Raw genomic sequence first — 13535 nt, 5'->3', positions numbered from 1 at the left:
GTGGTACCTGAGTTAAACAGGAACCATGTGGGATTCTGTTGGTCAGGGGAGAGGACTTCGGTTATCTGACCTTTCTGGACTTTGCAAACAACACTTATGGGAAATACGGAAAGAGTTGGTGTCATATTTAAAATTCATAGTAATTTTCGGTGCTACTCTGTAGGGTAACACACCTCCTGCAGACAATGGTCAGCTAAGGAAAATTCAAGAATTTGCAACTCTGGACATTTGGCTAATCAGATTCTTTGTATCAGTGTCAGCTGCACTCTTGATGTGAGCCCGCATGATGTGATCGCTGGATGTGATCAGTACCCTTAGCACTTTGGAGAGAAATGTCTTCACCAAGACAACCCAGTTGCCCTGCTTGTGGTTTGATCTTTTTGTGCCAGTTCTCAACGCCATTTCTGAGCTAGACTAAAGATCATGAAGAAAAGATAGTCCCCAGACTCCCCACTGTGTGCCTGTTTAATTGTTACAAACTAATAAAGGCAGTTCAAGATGCCTTGTTGAGCTCAGGCCGCTCTGGGATAAGGCTGTGTCCATCCTTTGACGTAAGTAGCGCATCTGAAAACAGGCTTTTAAAAATGGGATGTGTCTGCCTGTTGGATTGTGGTCCCATGACCCTCATATAATCCAATAGCATCATTCATTCCCAGTGGACATGCCTCCTCCCCACTGATGCTACATTTAAGTTCCACGCTTTGACAAAAGATGTATTCCCCTTTGTCTAAGAGCTAAAAGGGACGCTGGATGCATGAGTTTAAGAATTTAGTTTTACTGTGCTATTCAAGAGGAGAGCAGAGGCACTGAATCAGTCTGCCCCAAACACAGCTGCTTAAATATGTTTAAACTCCACGGGTGCACAGGGGATGAGGTCACAGTATTATTGGGGTGAAAGGTCTCCAAGAATCCTGTGTTCCCTTAAAGAGAAGGAACATCTCCACCACACCTCCCACCACAAGGCACAAAGAGAGAATTAAATCAGGAAAATAAGGCCAAACACAAACTAAAAAAACCCTAACCATTCAGAACATTCTAATTATAACTCTAATGATAATTGTGCTAGGGAGATTTAAAGACTATGATAAGAGCATTTTTTTTTCTTTTTTAGTAAGCAAAGATGAAAAAGAGACTGCCTGTTGAAGTCCCTGGGCTGCAGCTCAAAGTCCTTAAACAAAAATGTGTTGCTTCCGAAACATTTACTTAAATGGAAAAATTAAAACCAGGAAAATTAATTAACTTAACTGTAGTTTGAAAAAAATTCTGCAGAAGTGGTGACAGAAAACAAGAAAAGAAATCAAATGATTTTCTTAAAAAACTAGCAATTAAAATTTCAGTGGAATTCGTAAAGTCAGTGATCAATTTGTCTTTGAATATTGGTAAACCGATATACATTTGATCAAAAAATGAAAAGTACAAATGAACAAAACTAGAAATGAGACAGGAGATTCGTTTTAATACATGAGAGATTAAAAGAACATTTAGGAATGTCAGTTTACTCCTATATAGGAGTAAGTCTGAGGAATAAGATAATTGGATATTTCTTACAAGAAAATGGGGAGAAGGACCGTAAGAAACAGTTGGCGACTGAAGCATGGAGGGTGTTGAAAAAGTTGTGCAAGAGTATCTCCAAATCACAAATATCACTTGAAACTAATACGTTTACAGTTAATTGTTTTTTAAAGTTGAAGAGAATGATGATGCTTTTGTATAAGTTTTTCTTGAGATGTATTATCACCATTATTGCATAATAGGATTCTTTCCTGATAACACACAAAAAAGAAAAATTTTTAAATGTCTTAAAAAAGACCATCCTAGTCATTAATATTGATGTGAGGAGGCTTAGATGAAACTCATTAGTAAATTAAAAAGATATCCATTGTTACTGGCAAGAAGTTAGCTAGTTTAATAAAAGAAAAACTTTTCGTTATAATAAGTTACAGTAAATGAAGTGATTAAATGATATCAATTTCCCAAAAAGGGTGTATGTAATAGAATTAGGACCTGTTTCTAATAAAAACAACATTTTGAAAGATACTTTCATAGCCTAACAAAGAATATCTACTTTATTCCAAATAGTTACACTTAATGGAAAAACGTTTTCAAACAGATCCTTTAAGTCCAAAAACTAAACAGGGTGTCCTTGGAGACTATGTCCTTTAACTTTGTACTAGAAACTTGGACGTTTAAGTAAGCAATACAAAAAAAAAAGGAGTACATCTTGGATGTAAAGAAATATTTATAAGTATGATTCTGTATCTAGAAAATACAAAATTCAGAAAGATTATTAGAAATAATAAAGCATGTGAGATGTTTTAAAAGTGTATTTCATATTTTATAAGCCTCATTTCAAAGCCTAGTTCATTTTTTCAGTTATCTAGTTCTGGATTACAAGCCACCCCCAAATTTTTGCCTGAAAGCAACTATGGTGTGTGATGGCTCATGATTCCGTGGGGTGGCTGGGCTCAGCTGAGTGGTTCCTCTGCTTCCTTTGGTTTCAGCTGAGGGCACACATGCAGTTGTGTTCATTGGGAGCTCAGCTGGGACTGGAGCAGGAAGGTGACCTCGCTCATGTGTCTGTACCTGGAACAGCTGGGGTCTGGCTGGACCCTGGTCTCTAGCAGGGTAATTGGGCTTCTTCACATGTGGCTGAAGGAATCAAGAAAGCAAAAGCAGGAGCTTTGGGGGGTTTTGGGGTTTTCAAGACCCAGAACATTAGATCCGCCACATGCTATTGGACAGAGAAAGTCACAAGGCCAGGCCAGGTCCCAGGGTAGAAGTGGCTCTACCTCCAACTGTAAGGGGTGGTGCGTGCAAAACAGCCACTTATTATAAATTCTTTGAGAGTTAAGTCATCATTGGAATTACAATGAGAGAAAGCACCAGACACGTGGATAACTGTTAGACACTTTGATCTAGCACATGGAAGGAAAGGAATGGACAGAAATCACATGTGGAAGATGAGATTCTTCCTGAGTTAATTCACAGGTTTGGTACAATTTCTGTTCAGATATCTAAAGGATATCCGCACCCATTTGGAAAACAGATGAACAATGTTCAGCAAAAAAAGCTTATTATAAGCCAATAATGATGGAAACAGCATGATAATGATTCAAAAAATAGAAATGAACCCTTTTGAAGGAAAAGAAAAACAGAGCCTAGACTGAAATCTGAGTGTATTTACAACTTAAATGGAAATAGGATATAAGTACTCCATTTGGATTAAGGAATTAGAAATGTCAATTCTAAAAAGAGGAAAGAGTGGGAGGGGATAGCTCAGTGGTAGAGCACGTGCTTAGCGTGCATGAGGTCCTGGATTCAATCCCCAGTGCCTCCATTAAATAAATAATCCTAATTACCTCCCCCCACAACAATAATTTAAATAAAAAGAGGAAAGATGAACGTTTTGGAAGCAAGGCAGTACCTTAATCATGGGGGCATACGAGAACATACAAAATGTAATATGACCAGATAAAAGTATTTAAATATTTAGATCTTTTATTAACCAGCAAGAGAACATTCAAATAAAAAGGGAAACTGGGGACTCTGGAGAAAGATTTGTAATAACGGCACTGGATAAAATCAGGGTATCACAAGTGAATGAAGAAACTTGACCAGCAAAAAAATACCAAATGCCTAAGAAACATACGATCAAGGCACAGGGATGCTCGGACCAAAGGAAGGCTCACAGGTCAATAAGGACTTGACAAATGTTCAACCACACGTGTAACTTTAAACGGTAACCAGCTACCAGCTCACACCTTTTGAGTCTGAAAAACGACGCAGCAGCTCTGGGAAGCTATGAAGAACCTACAGCTGGTATCATTATAAAGATTACAACATGATCCATCTTTTTGTTCAAATGCTATGACAATATGTAGCGAGAGCCAAAAAAAAAAACCCACCGCTTGACCAGAAATCTAATTCCTGAGAACATGCTTACTTGGCAGTGATTCCAGAGAATAGAGAAGCTTCCACTGGAGAAATGCAATGCAGCATTATTAAAAATTAATTAAGAAGCGAAAGATGGATAACCGAACTCTACCCCGGAAACTGAGGTCTAAACATTGAAAACTCCTTCAGTGGGCTTGTGAGGGAGGTGAATCATATGCAGAGAGCCTTTCTCCCCAGTGTCCTGGCCTCCCGCTCCCCTCTCCTGTGACCATCAGGCTTGAAAACTGGCCAAGCCCCAGTTCCAGCTTGATTTCATGTGTGCCAGGTTTTGTCGGGGGCAGTGAAGTGTGACCCTCTGCACACACAGCAGAACCCCAGCACAACACTTGCATCGGTGTTCTACAGGGAGACGTCATCTGTCACCCTTGCGGTGCTTTTGATTTCCTTTATGATGTAGAATGAGCAAGGTATGGGGGGGCCAAAGAATGGAGAGATTCATCCCCCGAGTGGTCAGGTGAACAAACCCAACTAGCAAAGCTGCCTGTGGGTCCCACCAGGAAGCTGGGAAGGGAGGTAGAGTCTCTTCTTCAAAAGTTATAAGATTTAAAGTAATTCCCAGGGGAGGATATAGCTCAGTGGTAGAGCATGTGAATAAATCGATCAGTAAACCTCATTACCTCCCCTCAAAATAAATAAACCACAAATTTAAAAATTTAAAAAGGAACAACCCCAGAGCTTTCCTTTGCTCATTACTCAGATTCTAGACCATTACCTTCCTACATTCAGCAATAGGCTGTAAAAAGCCTAAATCAAGATATTTTATGTATAACTTTTTTTTTTTCCTGGGGGTCCATTAAGTCAGCTTCCTACAGTCTGATGAGCACGGTTGTCAGAATCAGAACCTCTGATTTCCTGCAGGTAGCTACAGAGCCCCAGCTTTTCTGTGATTTGTGGTTGTAGCAAAGATGTATATCAGAACAGCTTTGCGGAAACTCGTGTGGTTTCATCCAGCCTCCGGCTCGCATGTCGCATACAGCAGATACCTGGCCCGCAGCAGACATGGCTAATCGATCCCGGCACCAATCCCTCCCAAGGCCGGCCTGGCCTTACGGTTCTGTGACGTGCTCCACGCGGCTTATCTCGGGTCGTGGGGATTATTTGCAGGCCGCTATTGTGCCTGTACCATCTCAGTTCTGTAGTGATAAGGCAGAGCCTGCAGACTGTTCCTCCTCTCATTTAGTGCTAAATGCGCTAGAAGAAGAAACTGACATTGCAATAAGGTTTTTTAAGATTACGCCAAGGGAAGGATGGCCCTACGTGTAAGCCATGCCTCATGTTCCCCCGCCCCCGAGCCAAATTTACCTGCACTGGAAAGAACAGAAAAGGAAGAAACAAACCTGTAGCGCGTGGGAGATTGGATCTTTGCGGCGCTCACATTTACACGAAATTCATACTCCGAGCCTCCCTTTTCTTACAGTTTTTTCTCTGCCATTCGGTCCAACGGCAGTGATCGCTCAGTTACTGACTATTTATCGTTACAGAAGTCAGCTGCGGAGAAATAAAGCTTCCACTGGAAACTGTCACGAGATTAGCTGTTTTACAAAGTAGTTCAGTGTCTGTACTTAATCAAGTAGCGTTCTGTCTGCATCTCAGCCTCCCAAGCCTTTCAGACTCCAAGTGAAATCCTCTTTGTGAAATGACGCTGCTGGCAAAGCGCGCTTTTTGGCATCTTGCCTTCTGACCAGTAGGACCTCGTTTCTCCCCGAGGAATGTTTGACTGGCTGCCAGTAGCAAGTTCTGTGTCTTCAAATATACGGATATTTTATCAATTACGGTAAAAGATGAAGTGAGCTGTTTTCATGGAGATACTGAGACTGAACCATCAGAATCAAATAGATAAAGAAAGATAGAAACTAACCGAATTATCACTGGGTTGTATAAAATATGGATGAATCTGTGGATCTCCCTGAAAAAGTGAGAAAAATATAAGCTTTTTTTTTTGACACTACTTTTTGGCAGTCCTTAAATTCACCGTGGAATGAAAATTCATCTTCTGTTGACCTTTTTAAGGGCAAGGTGTTCCCTGGTTTGGGGTCATTGCAGAGCAGCGCAGACCCTCCCAGCCCTCCCCAGAGCTGCCTCCCCCGGACCAGTGCACACCCTCCTTCCTGCCCCACCTCCACCAGTCACATCCTGTTGGGGGTGAAAGTCGGCGATCCCCAAATCATGCTGTAAATTTAAATTCACAAATTATTTCATCACAGGCAAAAACCCTGCTAGTCAACCACATTGGGAGCACGACGTCTCTTGGAAATGGAGTCACAGAACTTCTGTTGTCCTGTAAAGGGTACAAAGCATGGAGAGGGACCCCCAAAAGCTTTATAGGAATGTTGATTGAAGGACACCTGGGTACCTGTCGTGGCTGTCAAGGTGTCATGATGTAGGACAGGGATGCGGGGTGGGGACCCTGCTGTGTGATTGATCTTGCGGGGCACTCAGCACAGCTCCAGGAGGGCCGGATCTCTGTCGGTGCCTCCAGCTCGGAGCCCATGGCACTGCAGCCCGGGGTCCTTCCAGGGCTCCTGGCCCCTCCACCATCCTCTCTAATTAACGGGAAGCACGTGACCCTCCATAAACCAGACAGGCAGGTAGCCTCATTAGGAGCCTAGTCCGGCAGCCAGAGGGAAACAGAGTAGGATAAATTAAGAACAGAGCCCCCCTGACACGGACCCGAGTGCAGTTTCTCAGCCATTAATCAAATCGTGTGAAAAGACGCTGCAGCAGGAATGCACCTGCTGTATCCCTCGACTCTGACTGTGGATGCGCACCTGTGCTCCGGCGCCGGGAGGTGGGGAGGGGGCGGGTGATTAGACGCGTCCCTGGTTCTCACCTCTCCTCGCTGGAAAGCAGGACTTTTTCTGCGTGCCATTCAGCGCTTCTGGGCCAGTGTTCTTGTGTCAGTGTTCAGTGCCCGGAGCTGGGCCAGTCTGGTGCCCGTTCCAGAGAACATTCTATTCCCTTTCCTGCCTGGCTCTGGAAAACGCTGGATGTGAAGTCACTGATGCCAAGAACAGAAATGGCCCTGTGCTAAGGTGGGGTGGTTCTGCCGATCATTGCTGCTACTGCTATAAACCCTGTGCCCCTCAGATCGTCCTCTCAGGCTTTTAGGGAGAGTATGTAGCTAATCTCTCTCACCACTACCATCTTTACGTTCAGGGAGCGGGTCATTTAAGCAAATCTAAAATGGTCACGTGTTCTTACAGTCGGGCTTGCATGTTTGTAGTGTGCCACACGTGCCTCTGTTGTGCACAAAGCCAGAACCGTTACACATGGACCGGGTAATCTAACCACCTCGTTTGGCACCGCATAGTGCGTCTCTCAGGGGCAGTTCCTGGTTTAGCGCAACACGTACGCGCGCAGACATGTACACACGTGTCCACACGTGCAACGTGCATGCGCAGCTGTGTTTCATAGGATCCCATCACTTGAGCCAAATGTGAGCCCCAGAGACACTCAAGTGAGCAGAGATGTTCCTGTTCATAGGAAAATTCTAAATCTTATTTCAGGTCTTGACTCAGATGAAGAGCTCGGGCTGCCCTGTCACCACCCGTCCTATCTAGGTGATCGTCTGGGGCTGATCGTGGGCTTTTAGTGCTCCGTAACCTTTTCTTCATATTTCATGTGTCTGCACGTCTGCATGGTTATGGAAGCGCGGAGGGTTGGGGACGCCTAAGGGAGATGTGTCCGGGCCATCGTGTCTCAAGGATGAGGTCCTCTCCTTGGTTCTGACAGTCAGCCAAGTCATCATTCAGCACCGTGATTTCATGCACAGCTGGCAGCTTTGGCCTTTCTTGGGGTTGTGGGCAGGAGGAAGCAGATTGGCTCTGGCAAAACCAGTGTCTGCCACTTGTCCCCATGGCTGCAATGTGCATATGCCGTGAAGCCCAGAGGACAGCCAATCATCATGCTTTCTGTCAGCGGCTTGCCTGAGTTTGTTTTTCTTTGTTTCATTTGACGACTGATGGGAGGGAGGAGGGGGAGGTTTTATTTAGTAACTATTTATTTCCACAAAGAAGCAGTGCTCTGTGGCTGTTACCAAGCCTTCTCTCTGTGTGTGTCCCCCCCTCCCCAGACCAGAGAGTGGCATCCTTCTGTACCCTGACAGACATGCGACAGGGACAGGACCTGGAAGGGGCCCCAGAGCTGCCTTTATGTGTCGATCCAGGCAGTGGCAAAGACTTCATGGACACAACTGGGTACGTGAGCCCCCGTGGACCGCCTCCCTCCCACTGTCCCAGGCTCCATTGATGAACAGGGATTCGGCCCACCCCAGGCCAGCAAGGCTACCATTTCCACCTGCCTTTCCTTAGTCCTTCAGGATCCAGAAAAGGGACTGAGCTTGCCTGACTTAGCTCCCTGCCCTGCTGGGGTGGACGGAGCTTGGCAGCGTAACTGCTCTGCTCCCTGGAGGGCGTGGTGGTAGATCCAGGGGAACAGGTGCCCGTGCCTTTGGTGAGGAGGCTCATTGACCAAGTGGGAGGGTGTGGCCCCGGGTCAGCGTCTGCCACCTCATCACTGCAGCCCTGGACAGGGACACCTGGCCCATCAGCCTTCCACCTGTCGAGGACTCACATCCTCCAGTGCCCTGGTCCTCTACCCAGCCTCGTGCCTCCCACCGAGGTGTGTCAAGAACCAGCCCTCTCTGTCCCTGTGTTCTTGGTTCCCAAGGCATGTGTGTTCTCTACTAGTGTCATCCATTCCGAATTCCAGCTTTTCTATCAGCATAAGTTACCAATAACTTAGACGTTCATCTTGGTAATGAGACTCTTGCTAATTCCTGGGCAGAGAAAGGCAAATTGGAGAAGTTGCATCTGTATCTGGTTCCCAGGACTTTGTGCTGGTCTATTAATCCCAGCTGCCTGAATGCATTTAGATCACCTATCTTTTGTTTTCTTACCCCTGTATATGCCTGTAGACATTCTGAATCCCTTTTTAAATCAACAGAGACCCAGGAGGAATTTTCCGCTAAAGCAGCAATGTGTTCACTTTCAAGATCTGACATAATACTATTTATTTTCTTGCTGGGCTCTGAGCACATGACACAGTTTCTTACATGAAAATGTCATCAATGAAAATTCTGGATGAAATGTCTTGATTTCAGCATTCCCGAGTCTCTAAGCCTTTCGTTCCTTGCTAGGGAGCAGTCTCCATCCACACTGACGGGTAAAGTCAACCAGCTGGAGCTGATTCTTCGGCAGCTGCAGACCGACCTTCGCAAGGTACCGCAATCTATTAAAAGTCCATGATCAGAACTCCTTCTCCTAGTGGGGAGGGTGTAGCTCAGTGGTAGAGGGTGTTCTTAGCATGCTTGAGGTCCTGGGTTCAATCCCCAATACCTCCATTTAAAAAAAAAAAATTCTTTCTCTTGCACAATCAACCCCTTTTAACCACTAGAAATAAAAATGAAGACACCCAGAAAGGTAACTGCCCTAATCACAACCCAACAATAAAGGAAAACGGAGGCGCCTGAGGTCTGATTGCATCTTCTTGCCCACAACTACTGTATTTCATCAAGGTCACCGTAGATCTGACTGAATGGGGATGAGCCCTTGGATGGCCAGTCTTCAGAATGAGGTAGAAACGCAGCAGGCTGGCAGTTTTCTGTTTAGTGAGTTATCACTTGCACCAACTAGTTATGAGCTGACCTAAGAGGAGCTCCTTGCTGCCAGAAAGACAGCTGCTGTCCTCACACTGAGCACCACACCCCTCGGAATTTCTGGTCTACCCATCAGCCTCTGCATGGTTGGTCCTCAAAAGATGTTCAGTAACTCATTCCACAGTTGTTGGCCAAGCTCTTGTTGGATCATCAGCGCTGTACTAGGTAGCCACTCTGTCATCCAGGGAAATGAGACAGGGTACAGTAACTGGAGGGTGACGGCGGGAGCGGGGAGGTGCTGTGGGAAGGCCTTTGTTTGTAGAGGAAGGGAGAAATCCAGCGGGCACAAAAGCTGGTGGAAATGATCCAGTTGGGAAGGAAATAATGGTGAGGGGTGGTGGAGAGTTGGGCCCCTGAGCTGAGCAGGGACGTGGGAGCATCTGAGCCAGGCTGGGAGTGAGAGTCCCAGTGCCTCCTGGGAGGGAACCGGAGCTTGAGTTTCTGGTAGTGACTGAGGAAAGATAGCACTTGGGTGGGCCGAGTCAGTGGTCAGTTCTAATGCCAGCCTCTGGGGACCCGTGTCTTTGGTGGAGAGATGAGGCAGGTGGTGTTGGGGACAGCCTGAGGACAGACGAGATAGAAGTAAACTCCGAGGGCAGAGCAGGACGTGCCGAGGGGCCCAGTCTCCTGAAGAGGCCTGGCTTGCCCTGCACATGGGCTGCAGGTGCGTCTGCCCGTCTTAGCTATCCAGTCACCTCCCTTAAAAAATACCACATGTGGCACTGTGACAATGACTTTTGTCTCTTTCTGGGGCAAGATAACCCTTTCGGCAAGCTTGCATGGTTACATTTTTTTGTTACCTTCTATTGGAAACTCCAGATGTGAATCTTCTGAAAAATCTTGATTATTTTTACATAGTTTTTCATGGCAGACTTTGAAGGTCATTGTGGAAATACACTGTACTGGGAAAACTTTACGACCTCCCTACTTAGGTTATTATAAACATCCCAGGGTCACAGCTAAGCCGATGCTGACTTGTCTAGTAAGGAGGGTCTCCCGGAAAGCTCTGCACTCCCGTCCAAGGCCATCACTTGAACTTCTCATCAGCCCCCCTTTTCTGGATAGAGGATAATATAGACCATGATGCGTAGCCTTGCGTAGAACCACTGTCTCCATTCCCATTGGGAGCAAAGTTGGAGGAAAGGAAAAAGTGTGTGCCCGCCCCCCCAATTTTTGGCAGAAAACAGGAGCAGGCAAGTCACTGGTGGGGAAGTCAGCTCTCCTCTCCCCTCAAGGAATACGTAAGCAAGTCAGTAACAAGGCAGGGTGAGGGCTCTTGCGCGCAGCGGGGGGGACCCTGTGTCCGTCCTCAGGCCCCTGACCGGCTGTCCCCGCCCCGCAGGAGAAGCAGGACAAGGCGGTGCTGCAGGCAGAGGTGCAGCACCTGCGACAGGACAACCTGCGGCTGCAGGAGGAGTCGCAGACGGCCACAGCCCAGCTACGCAAGTTCACCGACTGGTTCTTCAACACCATCGACAAGAAGCCCTAGCCGGGCCGCCGCCCCGCCAGGGAGCCCCCGGGTGGGGGCCCTGGTGTCCCCTCGCAGTCGCCAACATGCGGTTTCCAGCTGTGCTTCCAGCCAATCGTAGCTGTTTGTGCTGTTCCCCTGTCTCGCAGCATCACCCAGCCGGGTCGGGAGCGCGGAGAGCGGCGCCCCGCAGAGATGAATGTAAGGCCGGTGTCAAGGTGAATGTCAACGCCGGGGCCGGTGTGGACCTTGCCCTTTGAGACGCTGCTGAATGGAGGTCTGGCATGGGCTTACCTCACGAGGGAAGACAATTGGGTTCTATTTCCTGTGTATCAGGTGACCCGGGAGAGATGTTAACCAACTGACCACAGTCTGGGCTTTAGAATTGTAAAATAAACGTGAGAACAAATAATCAGACATATACTTTAATGTTAAAGGTGCTCTATTTTTTTGGATGTACAGTAGTTTTATTTCCACAGCCACATTATCATAGCAATAAGAAAGGGGCAGAATGAATAGTCAGAAAAGCCGTGTCGGGTTGGGGTGGGGGGGTGCAGAGAAGCAGCACTGATGTGTTTAACACGAGTTCGAATGCAGTTACTTTAGAGAATTATTTATTCGCAGGAGCAAACGGTGCCTGAAAATTAATAACAGTGTTCTGATTCAAAAACAAAAAAAAAGATACATATGCCTTGTAAATGGCTCACTGGGTAGTCACTTCAACCTTTAGTTCACTTTTGTATAGTTAACGCTCTGCTGAGAGTCAGTCTGCCTGCAGGCTAGAGCTCCCCCGTCATGCCGTGACCCAGCGGAACCACCTGTACGATGCCAAGTTTGTTTATCTTTGTACAGAAGCTTTGATGAAGCGTCTTGTATTTAACACCCTTATTTAAGCTTATTTAACCTTAAATTGTTAATTTTATAAACTTGGGTTTCACCTGCACTACGGTGGAGGGCAGTGTGGGTGGCAGCGAGCTCAGGAAAGACCGAGCTCGCCGGAGGGGAGAGAGGAGCGGGGCGGGACCGTCTGACAACTGGATGCTGCTGGTAACAAGTTGTTTGTATTGCTTTACCATTTTTATCTGTTCGATCTGAGATGAACAGACATTCTGCTTTTTTAAATAAATGTCTAAAAGAGTCCACATAAGTAACAGTGTTGTCAGGTGAATGTAGATTTTGATGCTCTCATGGGTCTGAGTGTCTGAGAATTTATTTTGGGTCTTCGAGGATCTTAATCTGTACTGAATACGATGTAGCCTTCCTGCAGAATCCCAACCTGATTAAAGTGAGGAATAACTAGTATTGATGAATGCGTGCTGCATGCCACACAGTCTTCTCTGCACTTTTCATCCATCTCATTGAATCCCAATCGTAACCTTACCAGGTGCTGGGATTCCCATCGTACAGCTCGGTAAACTGAGGGTAAAGTCAAGTGATTCACAAAGGTTGCCCTTTTTTAAATTTTCATCTTATTCCACAAAGAATTTTGTCTTGCTTACAAGAAAATAAACATGATAAAGTAGTAGGAATTTGAAAAATGATCAGGAAGGGGTCAACCACACATTTGAATCAAATGTAAGCCAGAAAGAAGACACAGCACGTGGGTCAAAGTGGGAAGGGAACCACAGTAATTACAGGACAAAGTTCTCCACCTTCTGAGAACAGAAACCGTATCAAGAATTGGGAGGAAGCAGAGTGATTCCTAGAATTCACCCTCCAAGGGATTTCTGCCCTGGGTTTCATTCACATCAGCCTTGCACTGAAAAATACCCTTAACGTCCCTGCATCGGATGTAGCAGTGGACTTCACAAGGCTGCATCCTGAAGCCGCCCCCTCCAGGAGGTACAGGTGCAGCTCCAGGATGCAGCCAGTGAATGCAAATTCTCAGAGAGCCGAGCATCCGGGACCAGGTAGATGCCTGCCTCCCTCCTCCCGGCTTCCCACTGCTCAGTATGTGCCAGACACCTGCTGCGGGCCAAGGAGCCAGCCGAGACCAAGACCAGCCCCGCCTTGTCATCACGGGCCGTGTGATCTATGTGTCTGTATCAGAATCCAAAGGGACACCTGCTCCAACAGGTCCCTCTTTACAGGTGAGAGTGGAGGTGTGGGCTGTGCGACTGGGGAGACCTCCGTGGGTGGGGGACTTCGGAAGGTAGAGAAAGAGCGGGCCAGGGGACACTGGGGGGAAGCTTCGAGTTCAAAGGCCCCGATGCTGTAGAAAGTCAGGCTCTAGAGGAAATAGGTAGTGACGGGAAAGTGGGAGGAGACAGAAGAGACAGGTAAAAGCCAGGTCGTTAATGAACTCCAGGCTGTGGTGGAGTGTGGACTTCGTTCGAAGTCCAAAGGGAGCTGTTGAAACAGGAGAGCGGCCGGCATGAGACATCCTATATTTTAAAGAATTCTGACGTCTAAAGGAGGAGGGCTCGCTGGGGACAGGCATCTGCAGACTTTGTGTGA

At 46.6% G+C, this 13535-nt stretch overlaps 1 protein-coding gene across 5 annotated transcripts in view; it reads left to right on the top strand.

Annotated features, from left to right (window-relative positions):
• The window catches only part of SIPA1L2 (signal induced proliferation associated 1 like 2), a 130227-nt gene extending 118732 nt beyond the window's left edge, over positions 1-11495 (top strand). For 3 of the 5 annotated variants that reach the window (XM_064487874.1, XM_064487877.1, XM_064487873.1), the window contains 4 exons: positions 7461-7514; positions 8027-8150; positions 9092-9173; positions 10953-11495. In XM_064487874.1, coding sequence (XP_064343944.1) covers positions 7461-7514; positions 8027-8150; positions 9092-9173; positions 10953-11099 — 407 coding nt within the window. In that variant the 3' untranslated portion in view covers positions 11100-11495. The remainder of the gene's footprint in view (positions 1-7460; positions 7515-8026; positions 8151-9091; positions 9174-10952) is intronic. The other 2 variants (XM_064487876.1, XM_064487875.1) reach the window with 1 other exon arrangement.
• Positions 11496-13535: the final 2040 nt, after the last annotated feature.

The sequence above is a fragment of the Camelus dromedarius genome, chromosome 8, assembly GCF_036321535.1.
Source record: "Camelus dromedarius isolate mCamDro1 chromosome 8, mCamDro1.pat, whole genome shotgun sequence".
Lineage (NCBI taxonomy): Eukaryota > Metazoa > Chordata > Mammalia > Artiodactyla > Camelidae > Camelus > Camelus dromedarius.
Note: the sequence above shows the minus strand (reverse complement) of the source record. Positions and strands in the feature narration are given on the sequence as shown.